This window comes from Arvicanthis niloticus, chromosome 3 (assembly GCF_011762505.2).
Source record: "Arvicanthis niloticus isolate mArvNil1 chromosome 3, mArvNil1.pat.X, whole genome shotgun sequence".
Lineage (NCBI taxonomy): Eukaryota > Metazoa > Chordata > Mammalia > Rodentia > Muridae > Arvicanthis > Arvicanthis niloticus.
In genome coordinates, this window is record NC_047660.1 from 51,601,049 (window position 1) to 51,614,667 (window position 13,619).

Here is a 13,619-nt window from a genome sequence, read left to right on the forward strand (position 1 = left end):
ATGCATATGTGTGCCCACTTATTACTTTCCTCCCCCTGGAATGCTGGATTCTCTAGGACAAGAACTTTATTTCCAGTTCATTCTCACTGGCCTATGGTTTTTTAGAGTACATAATGATCCAGTCAACCATTTAGAACAGAGATGGTGAGGGCTCAGACATCAAGCCTTTGACTCTCAAAATGACTGAGCTTCAAATGATGATTTGGTTGTAACTTTACTTTAGCTCAGTTCAGTGAGTTACTAATAAAGCCCAGAATAACAGTTCAGTGTCCATTTGCTTGGGGGGGAATAGAGATTTTTTAAAAATAAAATTTAAAGTCATATTTTCCAATATTCCACATCTCTGAATTAGTTATTTCTCCATTTGTAATTCATCCTTCATTGTCTTTTACTGGCACGGACACAAAAAGAAATGAGAGAGCTGGCTAGGAGAGAGCTAGCCAGGCCAGTCTTCCAGGGTTCTGTATACTGGTGTGGGTTATGAATTCCAATCAACGGAGGGCATGGCAGACTCACAGGCTAAGTCTTCTCCGTTGAAACTGCAGTCAGAATTAGGTACTTGATAGGGCTGCAGTGGTGGTGTAGTGTGGATAAAGTACCTGCTATGCAATTAGGGGGCCTGATTTCAGATCGTAGCCACCCACATAAAAGCTGGACATGATGGCAAACATCAGGGAGGTGGAGGCCAGCAGATCCCTAGGGCTTGTTGACCATCCAGTCTACCTAAGTCACTGAGTTCCAGGTTTAGCCAGAGACTCTGTCTCAAACAATAAGGTGAAAAGCAAGGAAGATTTCTGATGTTGATTCCCCCTTGCTTATACACACACATGTGCATGTACACCCCCACATATGAACATGTACATACAAAAGAGGTTTGGAAGGAGAAGGGCAGTGTGGCAGTGTGGGGAGGAAATCCTGACAGGCTCTGGAACACTTGAAGTGATGGTCATTATCATCACTGTGCATGAAGAAAGCACAGATTCTGTGATGTACAGAAACCTGAAATATAGATGGGGATGTGGCCCAGACCAGCCACAAAATGACTTACCGTGGACCCTCGTATACCTGATGGGAATGTCTAATGGGGTTTAAACAGAGGAAGGGACATGGTCAGGATGTTAGGACGTGTCTGTGATTCTGTGGGTTTATTATGATTTAGGACCCATCCTCGTCATCCTCTTTTAGAGTTGCGTGTTGGGACAAATTAGGAATAGCTTAGAAAAACTTGTCATCATGAAAACGTGCTTCAAGTGTGCAGCTTATCGTGACCTCATGAGTAAGGAACTCCCTGTAGACAGAGTGCGAAGAGAAACGCCTTCTCTCCATTTCACCTTTGTGTCTCTTTCTGTCCTTTTGTTCCTCTCCTTTCCCATTGTAGAACAACAAGGTGACACTATTCCGTCAGCTGCAGCAAATGACATACAGTCTGATCGAGTGGCGCTCCCAGATCCTATCTGGGACACTCCCCAAGGACGAACTTGCAGAGCTGAAGAAGAAGGTCACAGCCAAAATCGATCATGGGAACAGGTAACCCAGGACCATCTCACACTGAGGATGTGGGGAATGACTGGCACCTTCACACTAGATAGTATTCACAGAAACTTAAAAAATCCTTTAAATGGTTTCAAATGGAGGGTTGAGGAGGTCGACCAGTTGGTGGAGTGTTTGCTGAGCTTGCATGAAGCCCAACACTGTATAAACTGGTGTGGGAGCTCTGGTCTCAGGACTCAACAGATGGAGGCAGAAGGATCGGAAGTTCTGATTAAGGATGCATGATTTTATAGTAAGTTCAAGGCCAGGCTGGTTGGTTATATGAGACCCTGTCTAAAAGTCAAGACAAAAAATAAATGAAGTACTTACACATTATACATAATTTACAGGGCACATGCATACAGTACTTATACGTAAGGATGATCAATGAGGTTAAATAGCACGCCTATCACTTTGGCAATCATCATTTCTTTGTGTTGGGAACATTTAAAATTAGCTTCACTAGATATTTTGACATATAAAGTTATTTTTTGCCAACCATAGTTATGCTACTGTGCAGCAGGAAATTAGAGATTATTCTCCCTATACAACTGTGCCAACTAACTACTCTTTCCCTATATTAGTGACTCTTGGGGAGTACAAAGTAGTTCTTGTGTGTGGCCAAATACTGGTTAGAAGAAGCAGCTAAAGGGAGGAATGCTTTACTTTGGCTAGTGGTTTCAGAGAATAGAGTTCATTATAATGGGGAAGGCATTGCAGGGCAGTTCCTTCCTATGCGATGGTGGCAGGATTCTATGGATGGAGCTCCTTTATCAGCCCAGAGGAAAGCAGAGTGTTCTAGACTAGAATCAGAGGCTCACCCTTATTAGCTCAAGTTTATCAGGCAAACACTACATCCCGAAGCTTTCGCAAGCTCTCAGAAACAGTGCTACCATCGGACAAGTGTTCAATCCCATGGCCATGCAGAGGACGGTTCCCTGTCTCCCTCAAGCCCATGTCTCTGCAGCCCCCTAGTGTCATGACAAATGTTTGATTTTAGAGTTGACAACTAATAATGCTTTCTACTTACTGTCTTTGTGTCTTAGAATACACAATTTCATTGAAAAATATCGCAGTTCCCTCCTTGGGTCAGGTGCTGTGTTGGTCCTCTGATCCCACTGACTCAGGAATAGGGAAAAATGAGTTCTCTTCTGTACAAGCTTCTCCATTGGCAGAGAAGACAGGAGTGGTCAGGCATGTAGGAATGCTCTTTTTAGATGCCCGAGACTATGTTTCTTATTCCAGTGATGGATATGAAATTGATTGCTGTCAGACACCATTTTTTTTTCTTATCCTCTCCCAATTGGGATCAGGCCTGTTATTGGCAATGGGGCAGTTCAGATTCCCTGGTATGGTAAGTCGTCCTTCCAGCCCACAAAGGCAATGGGAAAGCATTGACTTGAGCACAGGGCCCTGGCTCTGGGTCTGACTTTCTTGCAGCTGAGATGTGAATCCTCTCCCCTCACACTTGATCTCTATGATGGTTAATGTTGATGTCTCCTAGACAGAATGTGGAATCCCCTAGGAGACAAACATCTGGGAGCGTCTGTGAGGGGGTTTTTAGATTAGGTTAAGTGAGGAGGGAACACCCACCTTGAATGGGAGACAGTATCACTGTGGAGTCCAGGACTGAGGAAGACCTAGCTGCAAAGCACTATCATATACCTGGTTCTAAATAAAGATTTAATGTGATGGGCTATCTCAGGCCCTCTACTGTTCCATCCCTTGAGCTGTGAACCAGAGTAAGGCTTTCTTCCTTTAAGTTGCTTTTGTCAGGTTTTTTTGGACCTAACAGCAAGAAAAAGTAAAGGATCTAGACCCCAGGTGACAGTAACTGTTGCAGGTACACAGCTTCTCATGCAGGTCTTGTAAAGCCAGCTGAGGTAAGACGAGGCTCTGTCCTTTTATGATCTTGACACAGTAACATTGTCCTGAAGATCCCCCAAGACATAACATGCTAATGTCTTCCGCATGGCGAACATGCCTGCTTTCCCCACAGCTGTCCTTGGAAGCAGCTCAGGAAACTGAGACTTTCTACCAACACATCCATGACCCAGCTCTGCCAGCATGCTGTCTCTCAGGTCTGGGTGGCCTGTGGGTCTGGCTGCTCTGGGAAGGAAGGTGCCAGTGCATTTCATTCATCTAGAGCTACTATAGAGCAGGGAGGAGCTACTGTAGAGCAGGGAGGAGGGAATTGAGGTGTGTTTGCTTTCTTCCCGAGGACTTGGTAGCTCTGCTAGTTATCTCTTGAGTGCTCTCTGTGCAGGTGCCTTGAATCTTGGCTGGGGACTGAGTGGATAATTTTGTTCCACCAGTCTCTGACTTCTTGGAACTAAGCATAGTTCTTCCTACTTCGGTGCTCATTGGGCACAGAAGCCTTGGGAGAAGGGTGTGGTCGTCTCTCCTCTTGCCATGCAGCCCTCAGAACTTTCATTGCCAGTTTTCTTGGAGTCGGAGCAAACATTTGTTGGTGCTTACTGTATGTGAGGTTCTATAGATACTTCACTGCCATTGTCTCAATCAAGTTATTGTAACTTGAAGGGTAGGGAACATTTATACATGAAGGGGTCCAGAGTGAAGGGATCCAAGAGAGTAGCTATTGAAGGTTAGGTTCAGACTATAGTGTGAATGACTGCAGAGCCAGCATAGAGATGAATTATGAGAGGGTAGCCACCAGGGTTTACTCCCTCCTTTAAGACAAGACAGTATTGAGTAGGGTGCCACGGCAGGCCTTTGAAGGATGGTACATGGCTCTGTGCTTGTTGTCATGCCAGACCACAGGAGACGGGCAGGGAATCACTGCAAAGAGGGCTTTGGTTACAATCATTGCCAATTTTCCTGTTCTTGTTTTGGACCGATTCCTTGGCACATGCACGTAGGTTTGGGTAGGTGGCCCACTAAGCTATGCAGGATGAGGTAGAGATTGAAAGGAGTAAACTCCTGAGCTGTGCCCAGCCCCTGCCCTTTTCTCCTGCATCCCCTGGGCTTTCTGATACAGGTTCATCTATAAAGAGTCTGACTGTAGAAGGCCAAGCTACTTACCACCTCCTTTCTCTCCAGAATGCTTGGACTAGATCTGGTTGTGCGGGATGACAATGGAAACATCTTAGATCCGGATGAGACCAGCACTGTTGCCCTGTTCAGGGCCCATGAAGTTGCTTCTAAAAGGATAGAGGAAAAGATCCAAGAGGAGAAGGTATGCTTCCTCCAGGATGCAGGTCAGGCTGCTAGTGCTAGGATTTTATTCTCTGCTTTAGTATTTAATGCCAAAAATGATTAATAGAGAATAGGAATAGCAGTGCCTAGAAGAATCACATGCGACCTCATTTTAAAAGTGGGCAGAAAGAATGAGGCCAGTGTGTGTGTGTTCTGCTTTGGAAAGGGAACAAAGGGGTGTGTGTGTGTGTGTGTGTGTGTGTGTGTGTGTGTGTGTGTAGAAAGACTCAGAACTATTTGTGTAAAATAGTATTTGTATTTAAAATGCACACAAAAGGGTATTCACACTTCAGTGCTTGTATATACACAAAGTAACTGGAATGGTTGATAATAAACTAGCCATTAAAAATTTTCTCTGGACCTGAGTTCAATTACCAGCACCCACATAATGCTTCATAGCCAATCAAAACTCCAGTTCCAAGGGATCTGTGCCTTCCTCTGACCTCAGCAGGGACCAGGCATGCACACGCTACATAGACATACATGCAGTCAAAACACTCATAAAATAGATATAAAAAAAAATAAAAATAAAGCTGCCTCTAAGAAAGAGAACTGGGTAAAAGGAAGGACTTTTTATATTATAATCCTCTGTATTTTGTATAAATATTATAATTTCCAAAATAAAACTATTTTTAAATAACATGTTCGGAAAGCCTGGAAAGTAAAGAAAACTTAAAAAGGTAAAGAAAATCAGAAAGAGGAAAATAAGGGAGGGGTCAGCCATCTTCTGATCACTCTGGCCATCATGTTGACAATTTGATCTATTTTCTGTTTGGACACAGAAAGTTGTGTCTCTGTGTTTTTTATTGCTGTTGCTTTCTGTGGTGCAGTCATGACAATATGTGACAACCACACCCAAGGGCAAAGCTTTCTATGGAACTTCTGTTTCCTGTAAAGTTGGGTAGTGGGTCAAAGTGTTTCTGTTTTTAAGCTTCCTCCAGCCTCCCATCATAGGCCACGAAAGCTTCACAAGTCTGCCAAAAACTTGAGTGATCATATGTTTGTTTTTCATGTGCATGTATATGGTTTGCGTGCAGGCATGTCTGTTTGCATGTGTGTGGGCCCACATGAATATGTGTGTGCAGGTGAATGTGGAAGCCAGATGTTGGCATTGGGTGTCTTCCTCTTTCATGCTCCATTTACATATTGAGACAGGGTCTCTCACTTGAGCCTGGAGCTTCCCAAGGCAGCTAGTCTAGTTAGCCGGCTTGTTCCAAGGTTCATCTCTATATCCTGTACACTGAGATGACAGGAGGGCCACTGTGCCCACCAGGGATTTACATGTCTGTTGGAGATGCAAACTCTGGTCCTTATTCTTCCACAGCAAGCACTTTATTTATCAAGCCATCTCTTTAGCCTCCTAGAAAGCATTTGTTGAATTATCTGGGCTCAAGGCCCTGAACAGGACATGGGCAGACTGATGGTGCTGATGTGTTTGTTGAACTGAGGGATGATTGGTCCTCATCTGCTCAGTTCTCAGTCTTTCTCCTTGGTGGTGGTAGCTGTCCCTTATTTGTAGGTTGATTTCTTTGTGAACCTTCCTAACGCCCACCCCCACCCCCACCCCGCCCCCCATTTGCTCAAGTCTTCTCTCCCGTTCCCTGGCCCAGAGCATTTTGCAGAACCTGGACTTGAGAGGCCAGGCAATCTTCAGTACTGTCCACACTTATGGCCTCTATGTGAACTTCAAGAATTTTGTCTGTAACATCGGGGAGGATGCGGAGCTGTTCATAGCCCTGTATGACCCAGACCAGTCCACCTTCATCAGGTAATGGAGAGACCCTTGTCACCTGTGCTTGACCTTGCAAAGTACAGTCTTTAGCTGGCCCTATCCAGGAGCCCTTCACTGGGTTTGAGATGGAGATGTAGAGGGTGGGGTATAGTCACTTCCAACAGTAGGAAATAAAGTCCTTTGGGCTCTACAGGCTTTAATCACAGCACTCAGGAAGCAGCAGCAGGCAGATCTCTTGAGTTCAAGGCCAGTCACTGGTCTACCGAGCGAGTTCGAGGACAGCCAGGGCTACACAGAGAAGCCCTGTCTCAACAAACAAAACAACAAGAACAACAACAAAAAAAGAGTGAATAAAACTGCTTAGGACAGAGACAAGGATACCGAATTCAGAAGACAGTATAGGAAGAACGAGAGAGATGAAGTAGAACACAGTGGGGGATTACTGGCCCTGAGACTGAACTATAGGACACTGCATTGGTGACTGCCCAAGCCCATGGAGTATTCTATACCCACTGTAAACTGTCATGGCAGCTGTAGGCTGTGGGGAGGAGGAGGAGGATGATGATGATGATGATGATGATGATGATGATGATGATGATGATGATGCACCCTTGCAGATTCAGCAGTGACAGATGGGTAGCTAAGGGCTGTGTGCTTGAGAATTCTGCTGGCAGCTCAACTCTGACCCAGGGGCCAAAAAACTACTTAGGAACAAAAGTTTACATAAGGTTGCAAGACTTATAGGAAGAGTCAGAGCATGGTTGAGCCCCGGCATGACTCCTTTCTCTTAGGAAATGGAGATTTATCTTCAAGACGGGAGTAAAAGGTCATCACTAGTGTAGCCCGTCTGGTGGCATGCTTGCTTAGCATACACAAAGCCCCAGCATTGCACAAACCAGATGGGTGGTACCTGACTGTAACCCCAGCACCAGAAAGATGGAAGCAGAAGGATCAGCTACAGTCTGAGGCCAGCCTGGGCGACATAAGAGCCTTTCTCAAAAAGTAAAAACTAGTTACTAAGTTATTTGTGTGGACGATGGATTGGGCATGACTTACCAAACTAAGCTTTTGTAAATGCAGCCTGTTGACACATGGTTTCACTGACTATCTCAGGCTGGTTGGTTTACCATGTAGCCCAGGCTGGCTTTAAATAATGTCCATCAGCCTTCAGAGTGCTAAGATTGCAGTCCAGAACCACCATGCCTAACTCTAAAATTAAACTCTCACTTCAGCAAAGCCAAAGCTTGTATACAAGAAATTTGAGGAAGGATGAAGACCACAGACAAAAGAATCGTATAAAATCCCATGTCTGGGCCTCCGTGAGCAATGTCTGCCACTGTATAGGGTGTTTCCCATATCAGGGACTCTTTCAAAGACAGAATCACCACAAGTATGGCGTATGTGCTTCCCCAGCACCGGCCTTGCCATGGGACACATCTGTCCCTTCTTTTGACCCTTGCAAGTCTGTCTGTGACAAGCCCCTGTCCCAGATGGCCTCTGATTAAGAATGATTTCCTTTTTTTTTTTTTTTCCTGCTAGTGAGAACTACCTAATTCGCTGGGGCAGTAATGGGATGCCCAAGGAGATAGAGAAGCTGAATAACCTCCAAGCAGTGTTCACCGTGAGTCCTGCCTTCATCATAAGAAGTTTTTGCATTCATTTATTTGCTATGTCTCTATGAGTATGGATGTGTTGCTGTGGTATAAGCGTGTGGCGGTCAGAAGCCAGTCTGCAGAAGTAGGTTTTTTCTTCCACTCAGTAGGATGCCGGGATAGAACTCAGGTTCTTAGTCTTGGCAGCAAGTGTCTTCATCCCTGGAGTCATCTAAGTAGCCCGGCCTCACTTTCTGTTTCAGCGTTTTCTTACGGCGGATAATATAGGGATAATTACAGTGATAAATATAGGGAAAACATAAAAGGTAAAGAGCCAGCCATCGTCGTTCTATGAGTAGGTGTGACGCAGTCATTTATTCACTTAGTGAACACATAGTAGGTACCGTGTACTGATGTGTACACAACCATCTGTGAACAAAACGAGGAAAGAAACTGTTCTTGAGCAGCATCTGTGCTGATGGACAAGACAATATAAACAGTAATGACACAAGCAAGTAACTATGGACAACATCAGCAATCTTGAAGTGCTTCCGGGGCCTTGCCAGAGTAGTGTGGGGGGGGGGGGCATGCCTTAGTTGTATATTTATTTATTTTTTTGTTCACAATTTCATTACAGCTGTTTATTGATTTTATTATAATGAAAATGGTTTCCTCTTATTCTTTTCTTTATTTTATTTTTGAGGTCAATATAATTACATTATTTTCCCTTTTCTTTGCTCCCTGTGGGCCCTCCCATATACCTCTCCTTGCTCTCTTTAAAATTTATGACCTCTGTTTCCCCCTTAGTTGTTGCTATATGCATATATGTATATTTAACTTTTTGTATGTATGTGTGTGTATGTTGTGTATTTGTTCCTGTGGTAACCCAGGTGTCATAGTTCACGTGCAGAGGTTAGAGGGCAGCCTCGGGTGTTTTCTTACTGTCCTCGCCTTGTTTTAAGACCAGGGTGTCTTTGCTGTTTGTCATTGCATATACAAGGCTATTCTGAAGAGTCTCCCATCTTATCTAGGAACATGAGGGTTGCAGGTGTGTGCTGTAGCACCCAGCTTTACATGAGTTCTGAGGATCTAGACTCAGTTTCTCATGCTTACATGGCATAGGTACACTGAGCCATCTCCCCAGTCTTGAAGCTGGTGTTTTAAATAGATTGATTAAGTGCTAGGAGTGGAGACTTGTGGTACAGGCACACCCTTAGCAAGCACTGGGCCATGGGGTTAGTGCCTAGCACTCGCTCCAAAATACATAAAAGATATTTGAGGAAGACAGAGAAATTGAAGAGCATCAGCTGTGCAGATGATGACTGGAAGAAGAGCTTCCAAACCAAGGTCACAATGAGGGCGAATGTGACCAGTCCTCTCTCTGCCGGGTGCTGCCGCATGCAGCTCAGGAGCATGGCAGTGTCTGAGGCTGTCATTTGGATCTGCAACTGTCGTCCTCATAGGTTGAACTTTCTGAGCTTCTCCCACTTTTCTTTTTAAGGACACACCCTGGGGCCACCAGGGGCCCTGGGAAACCTTGATGTCTAGGTCCCTAGCTCCACTAAAGAGAGCGAGCTTCATCTTCCATCAGCCCACACAAGTGCTTCATCTCCTGCTCTTTCCAGGCCCAAGTTCTAGTAACACCTAACTACTTGTCTCTGTCCCCTCTGTCAGCCTCCTAGCTCCAGGAAACACATAGGCTTCTCTGTCCCTACACAGAGCCATTCTTATCTCTACCCCTGCAAATGCAGGCATCGAACTTTCTAAGATGTCCCCCCAGACTTTAGTATTTGTTCAGTTTTGAAACAAAGTGGGGATCTCTCTGCAAGAATGGTATTTGTCAGACCATGTGAATGGTCCTTAAAGGCACTGTTAAATCTTTGGTCTATCATTTTAATCACTCTTAACTTATTACAGCTGCAATGGCTCTTGCCTTTCCTCCTCCTCCACCCCGACCCCTGACACCCTCTCTCCCAGCTAGCCAGAGGGTCATCCAGTAAATTTCATGACTAGCCTTTGCAATTAAATGAAATGTGGTGGCCATTTCCTTGGTCATTAAACAGTCTTCAGAACCCATTTATAAATGACTATGTATTGTTTAATGATATCAATATGCTTCTACAACCTGCCACCCAGTGACTTTGTTTTCTATTAAGGGAAGGTTTGCAGAACCTCAAGCAGGGATTCAGGGCAGGTGATTACTGGTGTATATTGCTGTCTCAGTGATGTGTCTCTACCAAATTACAGGGCGTAGATTTGAAGTGATTATTTGAAAAGTAATTCTTGATTCAGTAAGAAGGCTAGGACTGCTGTTTCATGAAAGGGTTCTGAGATATAATGAAGTTACTTTGATGTTAACTGAATGAGATATATGAGCTCATTTCCGGGTCACCTGCTCCTTCTTAAGAACATACACAGGAGCCTCGGCTCCAAACAGGAACAATTACAACCCCCTGCCACTCCCCCACCCCCTCCTCTTGCTGTTCAGTGTTCATGGAAAGGACCTCTCAGGAGGCATGTAAAGAACCTCACAAAACCATGCCTGGGTTACACTTGACTCTGGGGTTGTTCAGAAGATGAACTGAGGGTGAAGAGTGGAGGATGGTAGATTCCTGTAATCCCAGCACAAAAGAGGTGAAGGCAGCAAGATCTGGAGTTCAAGGTCAACTTCAGTTATATAACAAGATCAAGGCCAGCCTGGGCCCTTACTGGGTTCTGTGGATGCCCAGTGAACATCAGCATCATGCAAGCTTCTTTGTCATTTGATTTGACACTGAGATGTGTCTTGTACTAAGACATGGAAAAAAATGACACAAAACATCAGAGAGCATCTTGTCTAATAACCCCTTGCCCACCTCCCTACTGTATCTCTACCAAGAGATATTAGACTAAGTCTGATCCTGATCTAATCTTGAAATTCGAAGTAGGAACCAGGAAAGAAAAGAAGACCAGTTTATGGATAAATAGAAAATAATTTTCTCTGTTCTCTGTAGTTCTTAGATGGGCAGAAAGAGAGGCATCATTGTGGTGGGTTGGTATGGAGTAGTGTTCTCCAGGCAGGGCAGGGCAGCCAGCCTCTCATGTCCTCTCTACTTGCAGGATCTCAGCAGTACAGACCTCATCCGGCCACGTATCAGCCTCGTGTGCCAGATTGTCCGGGTGGGCCGCATGGAGCTGAAGGAGGGCAAAAAGCACACCTGTGGGCTGCGGAGGCCCTTTGGAGTAGCAGGTACGATGAAAGCCCAGAGTCCAAGGAATATGATACAGCTTCTGGGGACTCCCTTCTCTGCAATTTCTAAAAGACTTAAATGTAAACCCATCATCTGATCTCATATTCGACAAAAATCTCATTTTAAGCATATTCCCAAAAGAACTGAAATGCAAGGTCTTAAATACCACCGTCACAGTGGAATTATTCACAAGAGCCGAAGGGGAATATGTTGTTCAAGTGTGCATCAGTGGATGAATGGATAAATAAATGTGGTCTAGACATTAAAAGGAGGTTTTATTCTGCCTTAATAGGGAAGGAATTTCTGACTCATGCCACAGTATTGCTGAATGTTGAGCACACGGAGCTAAGTAGAATAAACCACACACACACACACACACACACACACACACACACACACACAAAAAAACCAACTGCTCGGGATTCATTTCTACGAGGTGCTTAGAAGAGTCAGGTTCAGAGGCCATTGAATGGGATTGGCAGGGCTTGAAGAGACAGGGAAATTGCTTTTTGAGGATAGGATTCCCTCTGAGAAAATGAAAGCATTCTAGTGATGAATGACGGGGATGGCCACATAAGATGAGTGTACTCACTTTTTACTTAACACTTAAGGGTGGTTAAGATGGCAGTTTCTATGTAATGTATATTTTACATCACTTACAGCAATGAAGAGACTTAGAGAAAAGAAGGTGGTAGATGGCTGACTGGAGGCAGACAGAGATAGCAGGACGGCTCCTAAAGATTGGAAGCAATGGCTCATGTTGTCATGGTTGGTCTTGGGCACACAACGTTCATGCCCCAGGACGGCCATTTCTCTTTCCTTGACTCTTGTGTCCTTGTGTAGCCTCTGATTGTGCTTCTCCTTTGTGCCCAGCACCAGGTTTCACACATAGTAGGACTGCTTGCCAGCAGGTGCTGATTGATTCACTGCAAAGTGTTTTCCATGCTTAGGAGACTTGCTTCTCAAAGGTGACTTTATGTCACTAAGAGGAGGGTCTTCAGCTTCAGTCTGTCCTCAGAATGTCCCCAAAGTCCTCTACCTTTGTACTCTCTTAAATTTCAAGAACAGATATTTGGTCTTTTATTAGGATTTGGATCAGTGGTGCTTTTTGAAAGTCATCAATGAAATGTCAAAAATTTGCTCCTGGGACCAGGGCCAGATACTCTGTGTTCTTCAGTCAACCCTGGGGCTTCTGTGAGTAAGGAGGTGGCCGCTCTGTCCCATATGACTGTGTGCCATGTCTTTTGGACTGTTCTCATCATACCTGATGCTCAAAGAGTGTCTAGGGAAGCAGCATGGCTTTTTTGGACTTTATGAGACACAGTTTCATTCTGTAGCCCAGGCTGGCTTGGAACTTACAGAGATGCTCCTGTCTCAGCTTTTCAAGTACTGAGCTTATGGGTAAGTGCTCTTCCCCCGTGCTCAGCATTGTTACTTTATCAGGTATCCAAGTGGAGTCTCAAAAGATACAAGGAACCCAGCCAGGTCTAGCCATCCACATGGCAATGTAAATGTATTTATTTGTCTGTAAAACAGGGTGTATTAGAGGCCTATTCATAGCAGGCCAAGAAACTAACACTTAAACTTGAGGCCTTTCTGTGTTTATGTGTGTGTGTGTGTGTGTGTGTGTGTGTGTGTATACATACATATGTGCGTGTGTGCGCACACGTGCACGGGAGTGGTATGTGATCCGAGTACTGAATGCAGAGAAGACTTAATTCGTTCTTAATCCTGATAGTGACCATTAACCAAAGTTACGTGTCATGAAATGATGACACTGACAAACAGGTTTCTTGTCGGTTTTTTTGGCACAGTTTTTGTAAGGTCCTGTTAGGGGTGACAGCAAGCTACATGTGATGCCCAGCTGTGCGCCCTTCCCAGGCAGCACCAGCACTATTCCCTGGCCTGGTGGACTGTGTTGTCCAGTTCCTTCGAACATTACTGTGTTTCTGAGTACTTACCTCTCTTGTCTACAGACAAACTGGGTGATGGAGAAATGGATTGCTAATGTGCTTGACGGCCAGACTGTAATTCATTAACCACAGTTTCAACTTTTATCAGGGCCTTGTCTCGTGTCAGCCAGCTGCTTTGCAGCTTGCTTCTTAATCCTCTACATAGCTGGGCATAATGGTCGTGTGATTTACAGTACTCTTTGTTAATTCATCCCCTGGCTTTGCTAAAAACTTAAAACTAATTGTGTAGCTGTGGGCTTGGTGGTCCCTTGCTTTTCTGGCATGTCGTAGGCCCTGGGTTAAGTCTCACCCCTGCAAAACAAAAACAGAGCAAATAAACACAGGGAACAAAAAAACAAAACTTGTG

General features: G+C 44.7%; 1 protein-coding gene across 3 annotated transcripts in view; it reads left to right on the plus strand.

Moving 5' to 3' along the window:
• Nucleotides 1–13,619, plus strand: part of Dock5 (dedicator of cytokinesis 5) — a 188,213-nt gene that overhangs the window by 90,582 nt on the left and 84,012 nt on the right. For all 3 annotated transcript variants that reach the window (XR_013109304.1, XM_034497595.2, XM_076930800.1), the window contains 5 exons: nucleotides 1,379–1,527; nucleotides 4,591–4,726; nucleotides 6,357–6,514; nucleotides 8,018–8,099; nucleotides 11,170–11,299. Coding sequence is in view for 2 of the 3 variants with exons in the window: in XM_034497595.2 (XP_034353486.1) it covers nucleotides 1,379–1,527; nucleotides 4,591–4,726; nucleotides 6,357–6,514; nucleotides 8,018–8,099; nucleotides 11,170–11,299 (655 nt within the window). In the remaining variant the exon portion in view is untranslated. The remainder of the gene's footprint in view (nucleotides 1–1,378; nucleotides 1,528–4,590; nucleotides 4,727–6,356; nucleotides 6,515–8,017; nucleotides 8,100–11,169; nucleotides 11,300–13,619) is intronic.